Source organism: Salvelinus namaycush, chromosome 5 (genome assembly GCF_016432855.1).
Source record: "Salvelinus namaycush isolate Seneca chromosome 5, SaNama_1.0, whole genome shotgun sequence".
NCBI classification, from domain to species: domain Eukaryota; kingdom Metazoa; phylum Chordata; class Actinopteri; order Salmoniformes; family Salmonidae; genus Salvelinus; species Salvelinus namaycush.
In genome coordinates this window covers 68,951,080-68,968,915 of record NC_052311.1, presented here as the reverse complement: position 1 = coordinate 68,968,915, position 17,836 = coordinate 68,951,080, and the positions used below count along the sequence as shown (strand labels likewise).

The 17,836-nt window shown below is 47.0% G+C and overlaps 1 protein-coding gene across 4 annotated transcripts in view; it reads right to left on the bottom strand.

Moving 5' to 3' along the window:
* LOC120048831 (focal adhesion kinase 1-like) overlaps positions 1-17,836 on the bottom strand; it is a 146,601-nt gene that overhangs the window by 104,528 nt on the left and 24,237 nt on the right. For all 4 annotated transcript variants that reach the window (XM_038995095.1, XM_038995094.1, XM_038995096.1 and 1 more), the window contains one exon: positions 3,876-4,084. In XM_038995095.1, coding sequence (XP_038851023.1) covers positions 3,876-4,049 — 174 coding nt within the window. In that variant the 5' untranslated portion in view covers positions 4,050-4,084. The remainder of the gene's footprint in view (positions 1-3,875; positions 4,085-17,836) is intronic.

The window sequence follows — 17,836 nt, the reverse complement described above, 5'->3', positions numbered from 1 at the left end:
ATAGGTAACTGTCTGTCTAGTTGGTAGAGTAGATAGGTAACTGTCTGTCTAGTAGGTAGAGTTGATAGGTAACTGTCTGTCTAGTAGGTAGAGTTGATAGGTAACTGTCTGTCTAGTTGGTAGAGTAGATAGGTAACTGTCTGTCTAGTAGGTAGAGTAGATATGTAACTGTCTGTCTAGTAGGTAGAGTTGATAGGTAACTGTCTGTCTAGTAGGTAGAGTAGATAGGTAACTGTCTGTCTAGTAGGTAGAGTAGATAGGTAACTGTCTGTCTAGTAGGTAGAGTAGATAGGTAACTGTCTGTCTAGTTGGTAGAGTTGATAGGTAACTGTCTGTCTAGTAGGTAGAGTAGATAGGTAACTGTCTGTCTAGTTGGTAGAGTAGATAGGTAACTGTCTGTCTAGTAGGTAGAGTAGATGGGTAACTGTCTGTCTAGTAGGTAGAGTTGATAGGTAACTGTCTGTCTAGTAGGTAGAGTTGATAGGTAACTGTCTGTCTAGTAGGTAGAGTTGATAGGTAACTGTCTGTCTAGTTGGTAGAGTTGATAGGTAACTGTCTGTCTGTCTAGTAGGTAGAGTAGATAGGTAACTGTCTGTCTAGTAGGTAGAGTTGATAGGTAACTGTCTGTCTAGTTGGTAGAGTAGATAGGTAACTGTCTGTCTAGTAGGTAGAGTAGATAGGTAACTGTCTGTCTAGTAGGTAGAGTTGATAGGTAACTGTCTGTCTAGTAGGTAGAGTAGATCGGTAACTGTCTGTCTAGTAGGTAGAGTTGATAGGTAACTGTCTGTCTAGTAGGTAGAGTTGATAGGTAACTGTCTGTCTAGTTGGTAGAGTTGATAGGTAACTGTCTGTCTAGTTGGTAGAGTTGATAGGTAACTGTCTGTCTAGTTGGTAGAGTTGATAGGTAACTGTCTGTCTAGTAGGTAGAGTAGATAGGTAACTGTCTGTCTAGTTGGTAGAGTAGATAGGTAACTGTCTGTCTAGTAGGTAGAGTAGATGGGTAACTGTCTGTCTAGTAGGTAGAGTTGATAGGTAACTGTCTGTCTAGTAGGTAGAGTTGATAGGTAACTGTCTGTCTAGTAGGTAGAGTTGATAGGTAACTGTCTGTCTAGTTGGTAGAGTTGATAGGTAACTGTCTGTCTGTCTAGTAGGTAGAGTAGATAGGTAACTGTCTGTCTAGTAGGTAGAGTTGATAGGTAACTGTCTGTCTAGTTGGTAGAGTAGATAGGTAACTGTCTGTCTAGTTGGTAGAGTTGATAGGTAACTGTCTGTCTGTCTAGTAGGTAGAGTAGATAGGTAACTGTCTGTCTAGTAGGTAGAGTTGATAGGTAACTGTCTGTCTAGTTGGTAGAGTAGATAGGTAACTGTCTGTCTAGTAGGTAGAGTTGATAGGTAACTGTCTGTCTAGTTGGTAGAGTTGATAGGTAACTGTCTGTCTGTCTAGTAGGTAGAGTTGATAGGTAACTGTCTGTCTAGTAGGTAGAGTAGATAGGTAACTGTCTGTCTAGTTGGTAGAGTTGATAGGTAACTGTCTGTCTAGTTGGTAGAGAAGATGGGTAACTGTCTGTCTAGTAGGTAGAGTTGATAGGTAACTGTCTGTCTAGTAGGTAGAGTAGATAGGTAACTGTCTGTCTAGTAGGTAGAGTTGATAAGTAACTGTCTGTCTAGTTGGTAGAGTTGATAGGTAACTGTCTGTCTAGTAGGTAGAGTTGATAGGTAACTGTCTGTCTAGTAGGTAGAGTTGATAGGTAACTGTCTGTCTAGTTGGTAGAGTTGATAGGTAACTGTCTGTCTAGTAGGTAGAGTTGATAGGTAACTGTCTGTCTAGTAGGTAGAGTAGATAGGTAACTGTCTGTCTAGTAGGTAGAGTAGATAGGTAACTGTCTGTCTAGTAGGTAGAGTTGATAGGTAACTGTCTGTCTAGTAGGTAGAGTAGATCGGTAACTGTCTGTCTAGTAGGTAGAGTTGATAGGTAACTGTCTGTCTAGTAGGTAGAGTTGATAGGTAACTGTCTGTCTAGTTGGTAGAGTTGATAGGTAACTGTCTGTCTAGTTGGTAGAGTTGATAGGTAACTGTCTGTCTAGTTGGTAGAGTTGATAGGTAACTGTCTGTCTAGTAGGTAGAGTAGATAGGTAACTGTCTGTCTAGTTGGTAGAGTAGATAGGTAACTGTCTGTCTAGTAGGTAGAGTAGATGGGTAACTGTCTGTCTAGTAGGTAGAGTTGATAGGTAACTGTCTGTCTAGTAGGTAGAGTTGATAGGTAACTGTCTGTCTAGTAGGTAGAGTTGATAGGTAACTGTCTGTCTAGTTGGTAGAGTTGATAGGTAACTGTCTGTCTGTCTAGTAGGTAGAGTAGATAGGTAACTGTCTGTCTAGTAGGTAGAGTTGATAGGTAACTGTCTGTCTAGTTGGTAGAGTAGATAGGTAACTGTCTGTCTAGTTGGTAGAGTTGATAGGTAACTGTCTGTCTGTCTAGTAGGTAGAGTAGATAGGTAACTGTCTGTCTAGTAGGTAGAGTTGATAGGTAACTGTCTGTCTAGTTGGTAGAGTAGATAGGTAACTGTCTGTCTAGTAGGTAGAGTTGATAGGTAACTGTCTGTCTAGTTGGTAGAGTTGATAGGTAACTGTCTGTCTGTCTAGTAGGTAGAGTTGATAGGTAACTGTCTGTCTAGTAGGTAGAGTAGATAGGTAACTGTCTGTCTAGTTGGTAGAGTTGATAGGTAACTGTCTGTCTAGTTGGTAGAGAAGATGGGTAACTGTCTGTCTAGTAGGTAGAGTTGATAGGTAACTGTCTGTCTAGTAGGTAGAGTAGATAGGTAACTGTCTGTCTAGTAGGTAGAGTTGATAAGTAACTGTCTGTCTAGTTGGTAGAGTTGATAGGTAACTGTCTGTCTAGTAGGTAGAGTTGATAGGTAACTGTCTGTCTAGTAGGTAGAGTTGATAGGTAACTGTCTGTCTAGTTGGTAGAGTTGATAGGTAACTGTCTGTCTGTGTAACGTCCTGACCAGAGTTCTTATGTGTTTTGCTTGTTTAGTGTTGGTCAGGACGTGAGCTGGGTGGGAATTCTATGTTGTGTGTCTAGTTCGTCTGTTTCTATGTTCAGCCTGATATGGTTCTCAATCAGAGACAGCTGTCAATCGTTGTCCCTGATTGAGAATCATATATAGGTGGCTTGTTTTGTGTTGGGGATTGTGGGTGGTTATTTCCTGTCTTTGTGTTTTGTCTGCACCAGCAAGGACTGTGACGGTTAGTGTGTTTTGTCAGTTTGTATCGTGTTTTTGTTTTGTCCTATTAAATTCATTATGTCTAATTATCACGCTGCACATTGGTCCTCTGATCCTTCTCGCCTCTCCTCGTCTGAGGAGGAGGACGAAGTAGACTGCCGTTACAGTCTGTCTAGTAGGTAGAGTTGATAGGTAACTGTCTGTCTAGTTGGTAGAGTTGATAGGTAACTGTCTGTCTAGTTGGTAGAGTTGATAGGTAACTGTCTGTCTAGTTGGTAGAGAAGATGGGTAACTGTCTGCCTAGTTGGTAGAGTTGATAGGTAACTGTCTGTCTAGTTGGTAGAGTTGATAGGTAACTGTCTGTCTAGTTGGTAGAGTTGATAGGTAACTGTCTGTCTAGTTGGTAGAGAAGATGGGTAACTGTCTGCCTAGTTGGTAGAGTTGATAGGTAACTGTCTGTCTAGTTGGTAGAGAAGATGGGTAACTGTCTGCCTAGTTGGTAGAGTTGATAGGTAACTGTCTGTCTGTACGGACAGTATGTGTCCCTACTGTACGGATGATAGGGAGAGACTATACAGACAGTAACTTAAAGAAGCATAGTTACTATAACTGTGGTAAACTGTATTTAACCCAATCAGCTGCTCATCTCACCCTGATGTCAGTGGCATCTCCGTGGCGGATGTGGCTGGCCCAGGTGGATGGTTCACTGTTGCTCTCCAAATAGTGGTGGATCTTGAGCACGCGGTCCATGGTCCCCGGCTTCGATACCCCACCGCCCAACCCAGCATGGTGGTTCAGGTTGGGGTCCAGGTACGCTGACGCCATGCTTCCTTTGGTGGGGGCTAGCTGTCTGTCATATTCTGAAGGTAGAGATACAGAGGGGAGAGAAAGAGAGAGAGAGGGATGCAAAGAGAGATAGGGGAGGTAGAGAGAGCGAGAGAGATATGGGAGGTAGAGAGAGAGAGAGAGAGAGAGATAGGGGAGGGAGGGAGGTAGAGAGAGAGAGAGAGAGAGATGGGGGAGGTAGAGAGAGAGAGAGAGAGAGAGAGAGAGAGAGAGAGAAGGCTTCTGGTGAATTCACACTAGACAACTGTGTTACTTACTCACCATTATAACTTCATCTGTAATCAGTAACAAAAGTGGACTGGAGAGAATAGAACAGACAACCGGACAGCTGGACAGACTGACAGATAACAGTGAGGTCTGCAGGCTGAAGTGTACTGAGCTGGGCTTGCTACAGTAGACAGATGGGTGGCTTTGGACAGTGAGCAGGGAGCAGCGCTGTCAGAAGCACTGCCAGCATTACAACAACCCTCCTCATCAACCACAAACTGGGGCCATTATACATAAGCTGTTTGGATTGTGGTGGAAACGGTCAGGGGTGAAATTTGGGGTGAGTGTGTCTCTGTGTGTGTGTGTGTGTGTGTGTGTGTGTGTGTGTGTGTGTGTGTGTGTGTGTGTGTGTCTGGGGGGTGTGTGTGTGTATGGTAATAGGTACAGCCAAGACGGAACCGCTTGCTTGTTAAAACATGGCTTTTCTAGTGTTTTGGAAAGACTGACCCAGAGCTACTCAGTGACATTCCTCAGCCTTCCTGACTGTATCTGCTGTTGGCAACATCACTAGAATAGAGCACCACAGGAAAACCTGCCCTTACACAACACCAAAAACACACACATTCTCAGATGTCTACCTCCTCAATGTTACTTTCTGGTAACCCAGGCAGAACACATGTATGAAGACGGAGGTAAATATCCTAACTCTTGACAATCAGTCAGACAACATTGAAGCAATGGAGATTAGTATAGACACAACTGGTCCATTTGAGCACACGACTGGATAACTTCCTTTCAGAGTTGTACTTTAATAAACTCCTGTCAAACTCAATTCAAACACTACTATTCTGATCTAACACCAGCACAGCAACAACAGTCCAATCAGTCACTCCTCCTACCTTTACTGATGAAGGGCCAGCAGGTACACTCCACTGTAGAGTTCCGTAGTGACAACATTAGTGCTATAGCAACAGTAGAGTATGTCCACTAGGTTACACAGTAGAGTATGTCCACTAGGTTACGCAGTAAGTAGAGTATGTCCACTAGGTTACACAGTAGAGTATGTCCACTAGGTTACACAGTAGAGTATGTCCACTAGGTTACACAGTAGAGTATGTCCACTAGGTTACACAGTAGAGTATGTCCACTAGGTTACACAGTAGAGTATGTCCACTAGGTTACACAGTAGAGTATGTCCACTAGGTTACGCAGACCAGTATGTCCACTAGGTTACACAGTAGAGAATCGACAGATCCATGGGATTTCTTCTTGGTTTCTTCCAGGTACAAACACACTTCTTCTTACCCACACATTCCGCTCCCTCTCTCTCTCCCATACACACACATACAAAGTGAACAACACATTCACGTCTTTCCTGTCCAGTCACGTCACATCCTGGTTATCACAATGCGTCCTGTCCGCTCAGGAGCCACAGTGAGTCATCACTCCTGTCTCCTCACACAGCACAGAGCTCTTCCTGGCTGAGAAGAGGAGAAGCCTGTGCTGTGATCAACATGTCACTGCTGTTTCATGGTAGAGCTCTTCCTGGACTGAACTGAGGGGGGCGAGGCCAGAGTCCTCTCTGCAACACAACATAGCTCCCCTCTCTTCCTGAGCTGAGGGGAAGGTGAGGCAAGCCCAAAAGCCTGTCTACATTCACAACAGAGTCCTCCAGCTCCACAACACAGCCCTGTGAATACTGTGAATGCTGTGAACAGTCAGGCTGCTAGCCTAACTCCACCGTGGCTGCTGTTACCCAGGCAAGACAGAATGGAGTTCAGTTCCACAGGCAGAGAGAGGCAGGCTGTGATTGGCTTGGCGACAGACGGAGTTGAGTAAACAAGGCGTGCTTAGTGGGAGCCCAGCCAACATGGTGGATTGGATAGGAGGGCCGGCCTGGGAGGAGGAGTCAACAACATGGTGGATAGGAGGGCCGGCCTGGGAGGAGGAGTCAACAACATGGTTGATAGGAGGATAGGAGGGCCGGCCTGGGAGGAGGACTCAACAACATGGTGGATAGGAGGATAGGAGGGCCGGCCTGGGAGGAGGAGTCAACAACATGGTGGATAGGAGGATAGGAGGGCCGGCCTGGGAGGAGGAGTCAACAACATGGTGGATAGGAGGATAGGAGGGCCAGCCTGGGAGGAGGAGTCAACAACATGGTGGATAGGAGGATAGGAGGGCCGGCCTGGGAGGAGGAGTCAACAACATGGTGGATAGGAGGATAGGAGGGCCGGCCTGGGAGGAGGAGGAGTCAACAACATGGTGGATAGGAGGATAGGAGGGCCGGCCTGGGCGGAGGAGGAGTCAACAACATGGTTGATAGGAGGATAGGAGGGCCGGCCTGGGCGGAGGAGGAGTCAACAACATGGTGGATAGGAGGATAGGAGGGCCGGCCTGGGCGGAGGAGGAGTCAACAACATGGTTGATAGGAGGATAGGAGGGCCGGCCTGGGCGGAGGAGGAGTCAACAACATGGTGGATAGGAGGATAGGAGGGCCGGCCTGGGAGGAGGAGTCAACAACAGGGTGGATAGGAGGATAGGAGGGCCGGCCTGGGAGGAGGAGTCAACAACATGGTGGATAGGAGGATAGGAGGGCCGGCCTGGGAGGAGGAGTCAACAACATGGTGGATAGGAGGATAGGAGGGCCGGCCTGGGAGGAGGAGGAGTCAACAACATGGTGGATAGGAGGATAGGAGGGCCGGCCTGGGAGGAGGAGGAGTCAACAACATGGTGGATAGGAGGATAGGAGGGCCAGCCTGGGCGGAGGAGGAGTCAACAACATGGTTGATAGGAGGATAGGAGGGCCGGCCTGGGAGGAGGAGTCAACAACATGGTGGATAGGAGGATAGGAGGGCCGGCCTGGGAGGAAGAGTCAACAACATGGTGGATAGGAGGATAGGAGGGCCGGCCTGGGAGGAGGAGTCAACAACATGGTGGATAGGAGGATAGGAGGGCCGGCCTGGGAGGAGGAGTCAACAACATAGTGGATAGGAGGATAGGAGGGCCAGCCTGGGAGGAGGAGTCAACAACATGGTGGATAGGAGGATAGGAGGGCCGGCCTGGGAGGAGGAGTCAACAACATGGTGGATAGGAGGATAGGAGGGCCGGCCTGGGAGGAGGAGTCAACAACATGGTGGATAGGAGGATAGGAGGGCCGGCCTGGGAGGAGGAGTCAACAACATGGTGGATCGGAGGATAGGAGGGCCGGCCTGGGAGGAGGAGGAGTCAACAACATGGTGGATAGGAGGATAGGAGGGCCGGCCTGGGCGGAGGAGGAGTCAACAACATGGTTGATAGGAGGATAGGAGGGCCGGCCTGGGAGGAGGAGTCAACAACATGGTGGATAGGAGGATAGGAGGGCCGGCCTGGGAGGAGGAGTCAACAACATGGTGGATAGGAGGATAGGAGGGCCGGCCTGGGAGGAGGAGTCAACAACATGGTTGATAGGAGGATAGGAGGGCCGGCCTGGGAGGAGGAGTCAACAACATGGTGGATAGGAGGATAGGAGGGCCGGCCTGGGAGGAGGAGTCAACAACATGGTGGATAGGAGGATAGGAGGGCCAGCCTGGGAGGAGGAGTCAACAACATGGTGGATAGGAGGATAGGAGGGCCGGCCTGGGAGGAGGAGTCAACAACATGGTGGATAGGAGGATAGGAGGGCCGGCCTGGGAGGAGGAGGAGTCAACAACATGGTGGATAGGAGGATAGGAGGGCCGGCCTGGGCGGAGGAGGAGTCAACAACATGGTTGATAGGAGGATAGGAGGGCCGGCCTGGGAGGAGGAGTCAACAACATGGTGGATAGGAGGATAGGAGGGCCGGCCTGGGAGGAGGAGTCAACAACATGGTGGATAGGAGGATAGGAGGGCCGGCCTGGGAGGAGGAGTCAACAACATGGTGGATAGGAGGATAGGAGGGCCGGCCTGGGAGGAGGAGTCAACAACATGGTGGATAGGAGGATAGGAGGGCCGGCCTGGGAGGAGGAGGAGTCAACAACATGGTGGATAGGAGGATAGGAGGGCCGGCCTGGGAGGAGGAGTCGTCAACAACATGGTGGATAGGAGGATAGGAGGGCCGGCCTGGGAGGAGGAGTCAACAACATGGTGGATAGGAGGATAGGAGGGCCGGCCTGGGAGGAGGAGTCAACAACATGGTGGATAGGAGGATAGGAGGGCCGGCCTGGGAGGAGGAGTCAACAACATGGTGGATAGGAGGATAGGAGGGCCGGCCTGGGAGGAGGAGTCAACAACATGGTGGATAGGAGGATAGGAGGGCCGGCCTGGGAGGAGGAGTCAACAACATGGTTGATAGGAGGATAGGAGGGCCGGCCTGGGAGGAGGAGTCAACAACATGGTGGATAGGAGGATAGGAGGGCCGGCCTGGGAGGAGGAGTCAACAACATGGTTGATAGGAGGATAGGAGGGCCGGCCTGGGAGGAGGAGTCAACAACATGGTGGATAGGAGGGCCGGCCTGGGAGGAGGAGTCAACAACATGGTGGATAGGAGGGCCGGCCTGGGAGGAGGAGTCAACAACATGGTGGATAGGAGGGCCGGCCTGGGAGGAGGAGTCAACAACATGGTTGATAGGAGGATAGGAGGCCCGGCCTGGGAGGAGGAGTCAACAACACACAAACCTGTTGTGAATGTGAGGAAAGATTGTCAATTATATTGACAAGATACTCAAGCGATCGCTCTAACAATGGAATTTGTGTTAATTAAAATATATATATATACAATATATATATATTATATATTTTTTTCTTCTAACAATGGAAATACATGTCCTCAAAGACAGAAGGCAGGCGGGAGGAGGCGAGGTCAGGTAGGACCATTTAGATGGAAGATACGCATGTGAACAATAGGGCATAGAGATAGATTTTTTTTTATTTAACCTTTATTTAAACAGGTAGGCTAGTTGAGAACAAGTTCTCAATTACAACTGCGACCTGGCCAAGATAAAGCACAGCAGTTCGACACATACAACAACACAGAGTTACACATGGAATAAACAAACATACAGTCAATAATACAGTAGAAAAAAATAAAAATCTATATAGAGTGAGTGCAAATGAGGTAAGATAAGGGAGGTAAGGCAATAAATAGGCCATGGTGGCAAAGTAATTACAATATAGCAATTAGACAATGGAATGGTAGATGTGCAGAAGATGAATGTGCAAATAGAGATACTGGGGTGCAAAGGAGCAAGATAAATAAATTAATACAGTATGGGGATGAGGTAGTTGGATGGGCTGTTTACAGATGGACTATGTACAGGTGCAGTGATCTGTGAGCTGCTCTGACAGCTGGTGCTTAAAGCTAGTAAGGGAGATATTGGTTTCCAGCTTCAGTGATTTTTGCAGTTTGCTTCAGTCATTGGCAGCAGAGAACTGGAAGGAAAGGCGACCAAAGGAGGAACTGGCTTTGGGGGTGACCGATGATATATACCTGCTGGAGTGCGTGCTACGGGTGGGTGCTGCTATGGTGACCAGTGAGCTGAGATAAGGTGGGGCTTTACCTAGCAGAGACTTGTAGATGACCTGGAGCCAGTGGGTTTGGCGCCGAGTATGAAGCGAGGGCCAGCATACAGGTCGCAGTGGTGGGTAATATATGGGGCTTTGGTGACAAAACGGATGGCACTGTGATAGACTGTATCCATTTTGTTGAGTAGAGTGTTGGAGGCTATTTTATAGATGACAACGCCGAAGTCGAGGATCGGTAGGATGGTCAGTTTCACAAGGGTATGTTTGGCAGCATGAGTGAAGGATGCTTTGTTGCGAAATAGGTAGCCAATTCTAGATTTAAATTTGGATTGGAGATGCTTAATGTGAGTCTGGAAGGAAAGTTTACAGTACACCTAGGTACTTGTAGTTGTCCACATATTCTAAGTCAGAACCGTCCAGAGTAGTGATGCTGGACAGGTGAGCAGGTGCGGGCAGTGATCGGTTGAAGAGCATGCATTTAGTTTTACTTGCATTTAAGAGCAGTTGGAGGCCACGGAAGGAGAGTTGTATGGCATTGAAGCTTGTCTGGAGGTTAGTTAACACAGTGTCCAATGAAGGGCCAGAAGTATACAGAATGGTGTCGTCTGCGTAGAGGTGGATCAGAGAATCACCAGCAGCGAGAGTGTTATCATTGACGTATACAGAGAAGAGAGTCAGCCCGAGAATTGAACCCTGTGGCACCCCCATAGACACGACAAGAGGTCCGGACAACAGGCCCTCCGATTTGACACACTGACCTCTATCAGAGAAGTAGTTGGTGAACCAGGCGAGGCAATCATTTGAGAAACCAAGGCTGTTGAGTCTGCCAATAAGAATGTGGTGATTGACAGAGTCGAAAGCCTTGGCCAGGTTGATGAATATGGCTGCACAGTAATGTCTCTTATTGATGGTGGTTATGATATCGTTTAGGATCTTGAGCGTGGCTGAGGTGCACCCATTACCAGCTCTGAAACCAGATTGCATAGCGGAGAAAGTACCGTGGGATTCGAAATGGTCGGTAATCTGTTTGTTGACTTGGCTTTCGAAGACCTTAGAAAGGCAGGGTAGGATAAATATAGGTCTCTAGCAATTTGGGTCTAGAGTGTCTCCCCCTTTGAAGAGGGGGATGACCGCGGCAGCTTTCCAATCTTTGGGAATCTCAGACGATACGAAAGAGAGGTTGAACAGGCTAGTAATAGGGGTTGCAACAATTTCGGCAGATCATTTTAAAAAGAGAGGATCCAGATTGTCTAGCCCGGCTGATTTGTAGGGGTCCAGGTTTTGCAATTCTTTAAGAACATCAGCTATCTGGATTTGGGTGAAGGAGAAATGGGGGAGGCTTGGGCGAGTTGCTGTGGGGAGTGCCGGGCTGTTAACCGGGGTAGGGGTAGCCAGGTGGAAAGCATGGCCAGCTGTAGAAAAATGCTTATTGAAATTCTCAATTATAGTGGATTTATCAGTGGTGACAGTGTTTCCTAGCCTCAGTGCAGTGGGCAGCTGGGAGTAGGTGCTCTTATTCTCCATGGACTTTTTTGAGTTTGTGCTACAGGATGCAAATTTCTGCTTGAAAAAGCTAGCCTTAGCTTTCCTAACTGCCTGTGTATATTTGTTCCTTGAAAAATGCTTATTGAAATTCTCAACTATAGTGGATTTATCAGTGGTGACAGTGTTTCCTAGCCTCAGTGCAGTAGGCATGTTTTTCTGCTGGTCAAGGGCAGTCAGGTCTGGAGAGAACCAAGGGCTATATCTGTTCCTGGTTCTACATTTTTTGAAAGGGGCATGCTGAAAAGTTGCATATCACGGGGGATATTCGATGCCAATGCAGAACGACACAGGATGTTTTTGTGCTGGTCAAGGGCAGTCAGGTCTGGAGAGAACCAAGGGCTATATCTGTTCCTGGTTCTACATTTTTTGAAAGGGGCATGCTTATTTAAGATGGTGAGGAAGGCACTTTTAAAGAATGACCAGGCATCCTCTACTGACGGGATGAGGTCAGTAGCCTTCTGGGATACCCGGGCCAGGTCGATTAGGAAGGCCTGCTCGCTGGAGTGTTTTAGGGAGCATTTGATAGTGATGAGGGGTGGTCGTTTGACCGCAGACCCGTTACGGATGCAGGCAATGAGGCAGTGATCGCTGAGATCTTGGTTGAAAACAGCAGAGGTATATTTGGAAGGCAAGTTGGTTAGGATGATATCTATGAGGGTGCCCGTGTTTACGGATTTGGGGTTGTACCTGGTGGGTTCATTGACAATTTGTGACAGATTAAGTGCATCAAGCTTAGATTGTAGGATGGCCGGGGTGTTGAGCATGTCCCAGTTTAGGTCACCTAACAGCACGAGCTCTGAAGATAGATGGGGGGAAATCAGTTCACATGGTGTCCAGGGCACAGCTGGAGGCAGAGGGTGGTCTATAGCAAGCGGCAACGGTGAGAGACTTGTTTCTGGAAAGGTGGCTTTTTAAAGTAGAAGCTCAAATTGTTTGGGTACAGACCTGGATAGTAAGACAGAACTCTGTAGGCTATCTCTGCAGTAGATTGCAACACCGCCCCCTTTGGCAGTTCTATCTTGGCGGAAAATGTTATAGTTAGGGATGGAAATTTCTGGGTTTTTGGTGGTCTTCCTGAGCCAGGATTCAGACACGGCTAGGACATCCGGGTTGGCAGAGTGTGCTAGGGCAGTGAATAAAACAAACTTAACATTAGAAGGAGGCTAAAATAACTGGTTGTCTAATATGTTCAGAACAGAGAGTAAAAGGAGCAGATTTCTGGGCATGGTAGAATAGATTCAAGGCATAATGTACAGACAAAGGTAAGGTAGGATGTGGATACAGTGAGGGTAAACCTGTGCATATAGTGACGACGAAAGAGATATTGTCCCTTGTCATTTAAACCAGGTGATGTCACCGCATGTGTGGTAGGTGGAACTAAAGTGTTAAATGAGGCATATTGAGCAGGGCTAGAGGCTCTACAGTGAAATAAGGCAATAAATACTAACCAAAACAGCAATGGACAAGGAATATTGACGTTAGCGAGAGGCATGCGTAGCCGAGTGATCATAGGAGTCCAGTGAGTAGCTTCAGGCAGCTTGCGGGCCGGGGCTAGCAAGCTAACAGAAGGGCCTTGGAGGGACGTTGCGACGGAAGAAAGTCTGTTGTGGCCCCCTCGTGCTGTTACGTCGGCAGACGGATCAGCAGGGCTCCGTGTGGTAAACCAGGCCAATTGGCAGAATAGGTATAGTGGCCAAAGAATTTGTCAGGTGGGCCTCTTAAGCTAACAGTCTGATGTGCTCTGGACAGCTAGCAGGCCGCGGCTAGCATGCTAGCGGATGGAATTTCAGGAGACGAAGCGACGGCAGAGCCAGTTGAGAAAAACCCCATCAGGCGAATCACGTCGGTTGTCCAGTCGTGATGAGTCAGCGGGGGTCCAAGACAGTTGCCAAAAAGAGATATTGTAGCCCAAGTAGTGGCTGATGGACCTCTTTGGCTAGCCGGGAGATGGGCCTAGCAAGGCTAGCTCCAGGCTAATTGGTTCTTGATTCGGGACAGTGACGTTAGCCAGGAGTGGCCACTCGAATAGCAGCTAGCTAGCTGCGGTGATCCAGGTGAAGAAAAAAAAGGTTCAGAGCTTGCAGTAGGAATCCGGAGATATGGAGAAAAATAAGTCCGATTTGCTCTGGTTTGAGTAGCGCTGTGCAGACTGGCGAGAGTTGTCCATGCTAGAGGTGGCTGATGACCGCTAGCAGTGGCTAGCTGACTACTAGCTAGTTAGCTGGCTAGCATCTGTTGGGGTTCCGGTTCAGGCGACGGTTCAGACGACGGATCAGCAGGGCGGGTATAGTGGCCAAAGAATTTGTCCGATGGGCCTCTTAAGCTAACAGTCCGATGTACTTTAGACAGCTAGCGGGCCGTGGCTAACTAGTAGCTGGTAGCCAGTTAGCTGGCTAGCATTTGATGAGTTGATGAGTTCTTAAGTTTAAAAATAGCAGATCCGTACCACATTGGGTGAGGCGGGTTGCAGGAGAGTATATTCAGTCCGTGATAGAAAGTGATATTAAAATATTAAATATATATACGGGAAAAAAACAAGGAAAAACGATGTTTACAAGGGACAGGAAGGGATTAGACAAAAACACACGTCCGACTGCTACACCATCTTGGAGGTTAGAGGACTTATCTTTGTATCTGTATCTGTGCCATTATAACAGCCTCAATGGCACTGCCCATACTATCTCCATTTTAAAGTAGTACATTTTCTTATTTTCATTGGCTGATTTCTCCCAACTCATAGGAATCCCCACCCAGTTGACTACTTTAAAATGGTGGAAGCCCTCAATGACAACGGCAATGCTAAAACGGGTTATATCCATGATGAGTCCTCTATATATCTCTATGACTACAGGCACAACTCTGATATAAAGTCATTTTTTTCAAAGATGACAAAAAGCCACGTGCGTCCACATATCAGTGCATTCATTCGTAACAACCTAACCATTACGAAACTTTAACCCTTTACACCACAGGCCAACAAAATGAGGGCACAGGACCAAAACAGTTTGCTTTTCCAAAAAGTGGACAGAAGAAGTAGATTTCTTCAGTCAGCTGATTTCTTTCTAAGAAATGAATGATAGGGATTTCATTTGCTTGTCCCTGTCAATATTATTCACTCACTAATTTGTACTTCCAATCCAAGAGCATACTGCTTTGACATTGCAGCTAAAGAATAAGTGGTTGATACTGTATCTAGCTTTGCTGTGTGATGTGTCAAAGTGACTGATAATGACAGCACAGAGCAGCCAGCCAGTCAGTAGTCAGCCAGGCTGCAGTCAGCAGTCAGCCAGTCAGCAGTCAGCAGTCAGGCTGCAGAGCAGGCACAAGGACAGTGATGAGGGGGGAAGTATAGCCTAGCCTATCTGCTGACTCTGCTAGTTTACGGATTGACCTACAGTCACCTCTAACTGAGAGGCTCTCACACACACACACACACACACACACACACACACACACACACACACACACACACACACACACACACACACACACACACACACACACACACACACACACACACACACACACACACACACACACACGCAGGTCAGCACAGAGAGGAAAGTAGGTGATTATCTGACGGAAAAACCTTTCATAGAAGACAAAGTTATACCTGTCGGGAAACGTTTATGAGATTAGCCGACTTGACAAAATGCCTCATCATACTGACAAAGATCCTTGAGTGAACCTACTGTACGGAAGAATGATAAATGACTTCATGTCAAACATCTTTAAGGTTTAGTTGTTATTGTGACTAATTGGGTCAACATAGTGCTACCCTAAGGTAAACTATTGAAGTAAACACACATAATCTAATCAAACAGCCCTTAAATAGCCTACTAAATAAACCTTCTGTCAACATTATCAGGAACTTTCTAGCATGTCTGTCTACTGACTGCCTCAGCCAATTCCCCTACTATAGTTTCTGAAAGACCTTTACCAGGTTAGGCTAATCATTATAGGACACATACTGACACACACATCCCTTGTAGTGACTGAGAGGCTGGAGGGCCAGTCGACTAGGAGATGAGATGGTTAACAGGGGTGATACAGGAGAGGACAGAGATGTAATGTTGTCCCCACAGACTACCTAAATAACACCCATTTGATTGTAAGACTGACACATCTCAATTACTGTACATCAACTTGATACAACTCACTCTGGGTTATCCCATTAATAATATCAGCCTAATAATAACAGGCTGCTAATAGGATAATAGGATAATAATAGCCTAGTTGTTATCCCTCAGGGTAAAACATGCCAACATTGTTTCCTCGTTATTTCAACTCAAAATATATGTTGATTTGACGTTGATATCAGGTCATTGCCGTGGGATGTTTAGTTATCAAATTAATTCTTCATTTACTTGTAGTATGAACAAAGCTTGGTATATAAGCTTGGATTATATAGTCAATAGAGTAGCTCACTGTCTGTCTAACTCGTGAGAGTATTGATCTCGTTACTCTAGTTGTACTGTAGTCCCATCCTAAAGGGATTGTGTAACAGTGTCTCGGTGGCTCAGAGGGATTGACTGTGGGACTGCAGTCTTCTCTCTAGGTTAGTTATTGACAGTAGTCTGGGCCCACATTGGCCAGAGCAACGCTGCTGTAACAACACGTGTCAATACCAATGAGAGTCAAACAGCACTTCATCAGCACTACTGAACAACCATAGATTTCTGTTCCACTGTTTCGATGCGGTGAAGAAAAACATGGCCTTTTTCCGAACTCACAGAGGGCCCGTTCAGCAGCTAGGCCAGGCTATCTCCAGGGAGGGCCCGTTCAGCAGCTAGGCCAGGCTATCTCCAGGGAGGGCCCGTTCAGCAGCTAGGCCAGGCTATCTCCAGGGAGGGCCCGTTCAGCAGCTAGGCCAGGCTATCTCCAGGGAGGGCCCGTTCAGCAGCTAGGCCAGGCTATCTCCAGGGAGGGTTTGATCATGGCCTTCTATTCTTGCAGGACAACGCAGGCTACTGATGTAACGCACCTTACTGTGAATGTGAACAACACTGAAAACAAAGTCAAATACTAGAAGTAAGCAAAAGAAATAGGAACTAGATTTGGAGGCATGTGAGTACATTTTCTACTGAGAGGAAATGTTTAATTCAAACAAGCATGGTGCAAGGCAGAGGGACAAGCTGCAACTGGACACCTGTACAGTTATCTTAAGGTTCAACATACAGCCATCTTCATTCAGAGAGAAAGACACGTGCACACACACACACACACAAAAGTCAATATTTCTAAGAAGGTAATGAATGCATGGTCTCAAAACCTTAGTTAGAGAACATAGACATGTAGAACAGGGCTGTTAATTGTAGTCCTGATGGGAAAGGACCTCACCCAACAGCTTGCTGTGCAGCCGATGGATTCATTTCATTGGCCTACTCTCACTAGGGGGAATCAGGTCTGGTATCCACTCCTGTTTGAACATATAGACTATTTTATTTATTCCTTATTTTACCAGGTAAGTTGACTGAGAACATATTTTCAAACACAGCTCGAGCAAGACATTCTTCAGCATTTCTCTGACTACGTTCCTCCATTGAGTCAAAAAAAACTTCTGATTGTAGGAGGACTATGAGCTGTTGCTATCGATAAGGTGTCTGATTCATCATTTCCACCTCGAATAGAAGTAGAGGGACTTTTGTCAGAGGTTGCTTGTTGTGAGCGCTGAGGGAACTTTATGCACTTCGTCGTGTATGGATCTGTTGGGGCGGTATGCAAATTGGGAGTGTGTCTAGGGTGTCTGGGATGATGGAATTAATGTGTGCCATAACCAGCCTCTCAAAGCACTTCATTATTAAAGAAGTAAGTGCTACAGGGCAGTAGTCATTGTGGCGTGAAGCCTTAGAGAGTTCTTGGAAACAGGAATGATGGTGGTCAGTTTAAAACATGTGGGGGATGACAGACTAGGACAAGGAGAGGGTGTAAGCACCATGAAAAAGGCATATATCATATTTCAGATTAATACTACAGAGGCATTTTTTATTGAACTGCCATTGTCCTCAATTTACAGCTGCTGAAACTCCAGTGGCCGCCCCACCGCTTGGAGGGGGGTTGAGAATGGAGCAGAAGACACATTTCCGTTGTTCGCTGTAACACGTGGACAATAATATATACGGTAATAATACTACTACTACTACTACTACTAATAATAATAATAATAATATGGACAATAAAGTTATATTCCAGGTTGAACAAAAACATGAGGGCTGGCCTTTTGCATCATGCTCCTTGTTTGGACTACAAGGCCCTGTAGCGACACAGTAGCCTATATTTCCCCTACAGGCTCCATCTACCCTCCATAGTTCCCCAGGTGGTCTCTGTAAGCTGTGGCACTAGAGGGAGACGAGGGTAAAGTCCATACCATACAGGGAGCCAGGCTGGGCATTGTGAGGAGTCATATGATGATCCTGAGGAAACTGAGTGACTGGCTTGCTGTGTGTGTCCTTTAATGCTGTTGCATCTCACATCTTTCATTGACCACAACATTCTTCCAGCTGAAAACTAAGCCTTATCTTTTAATGGCTTTG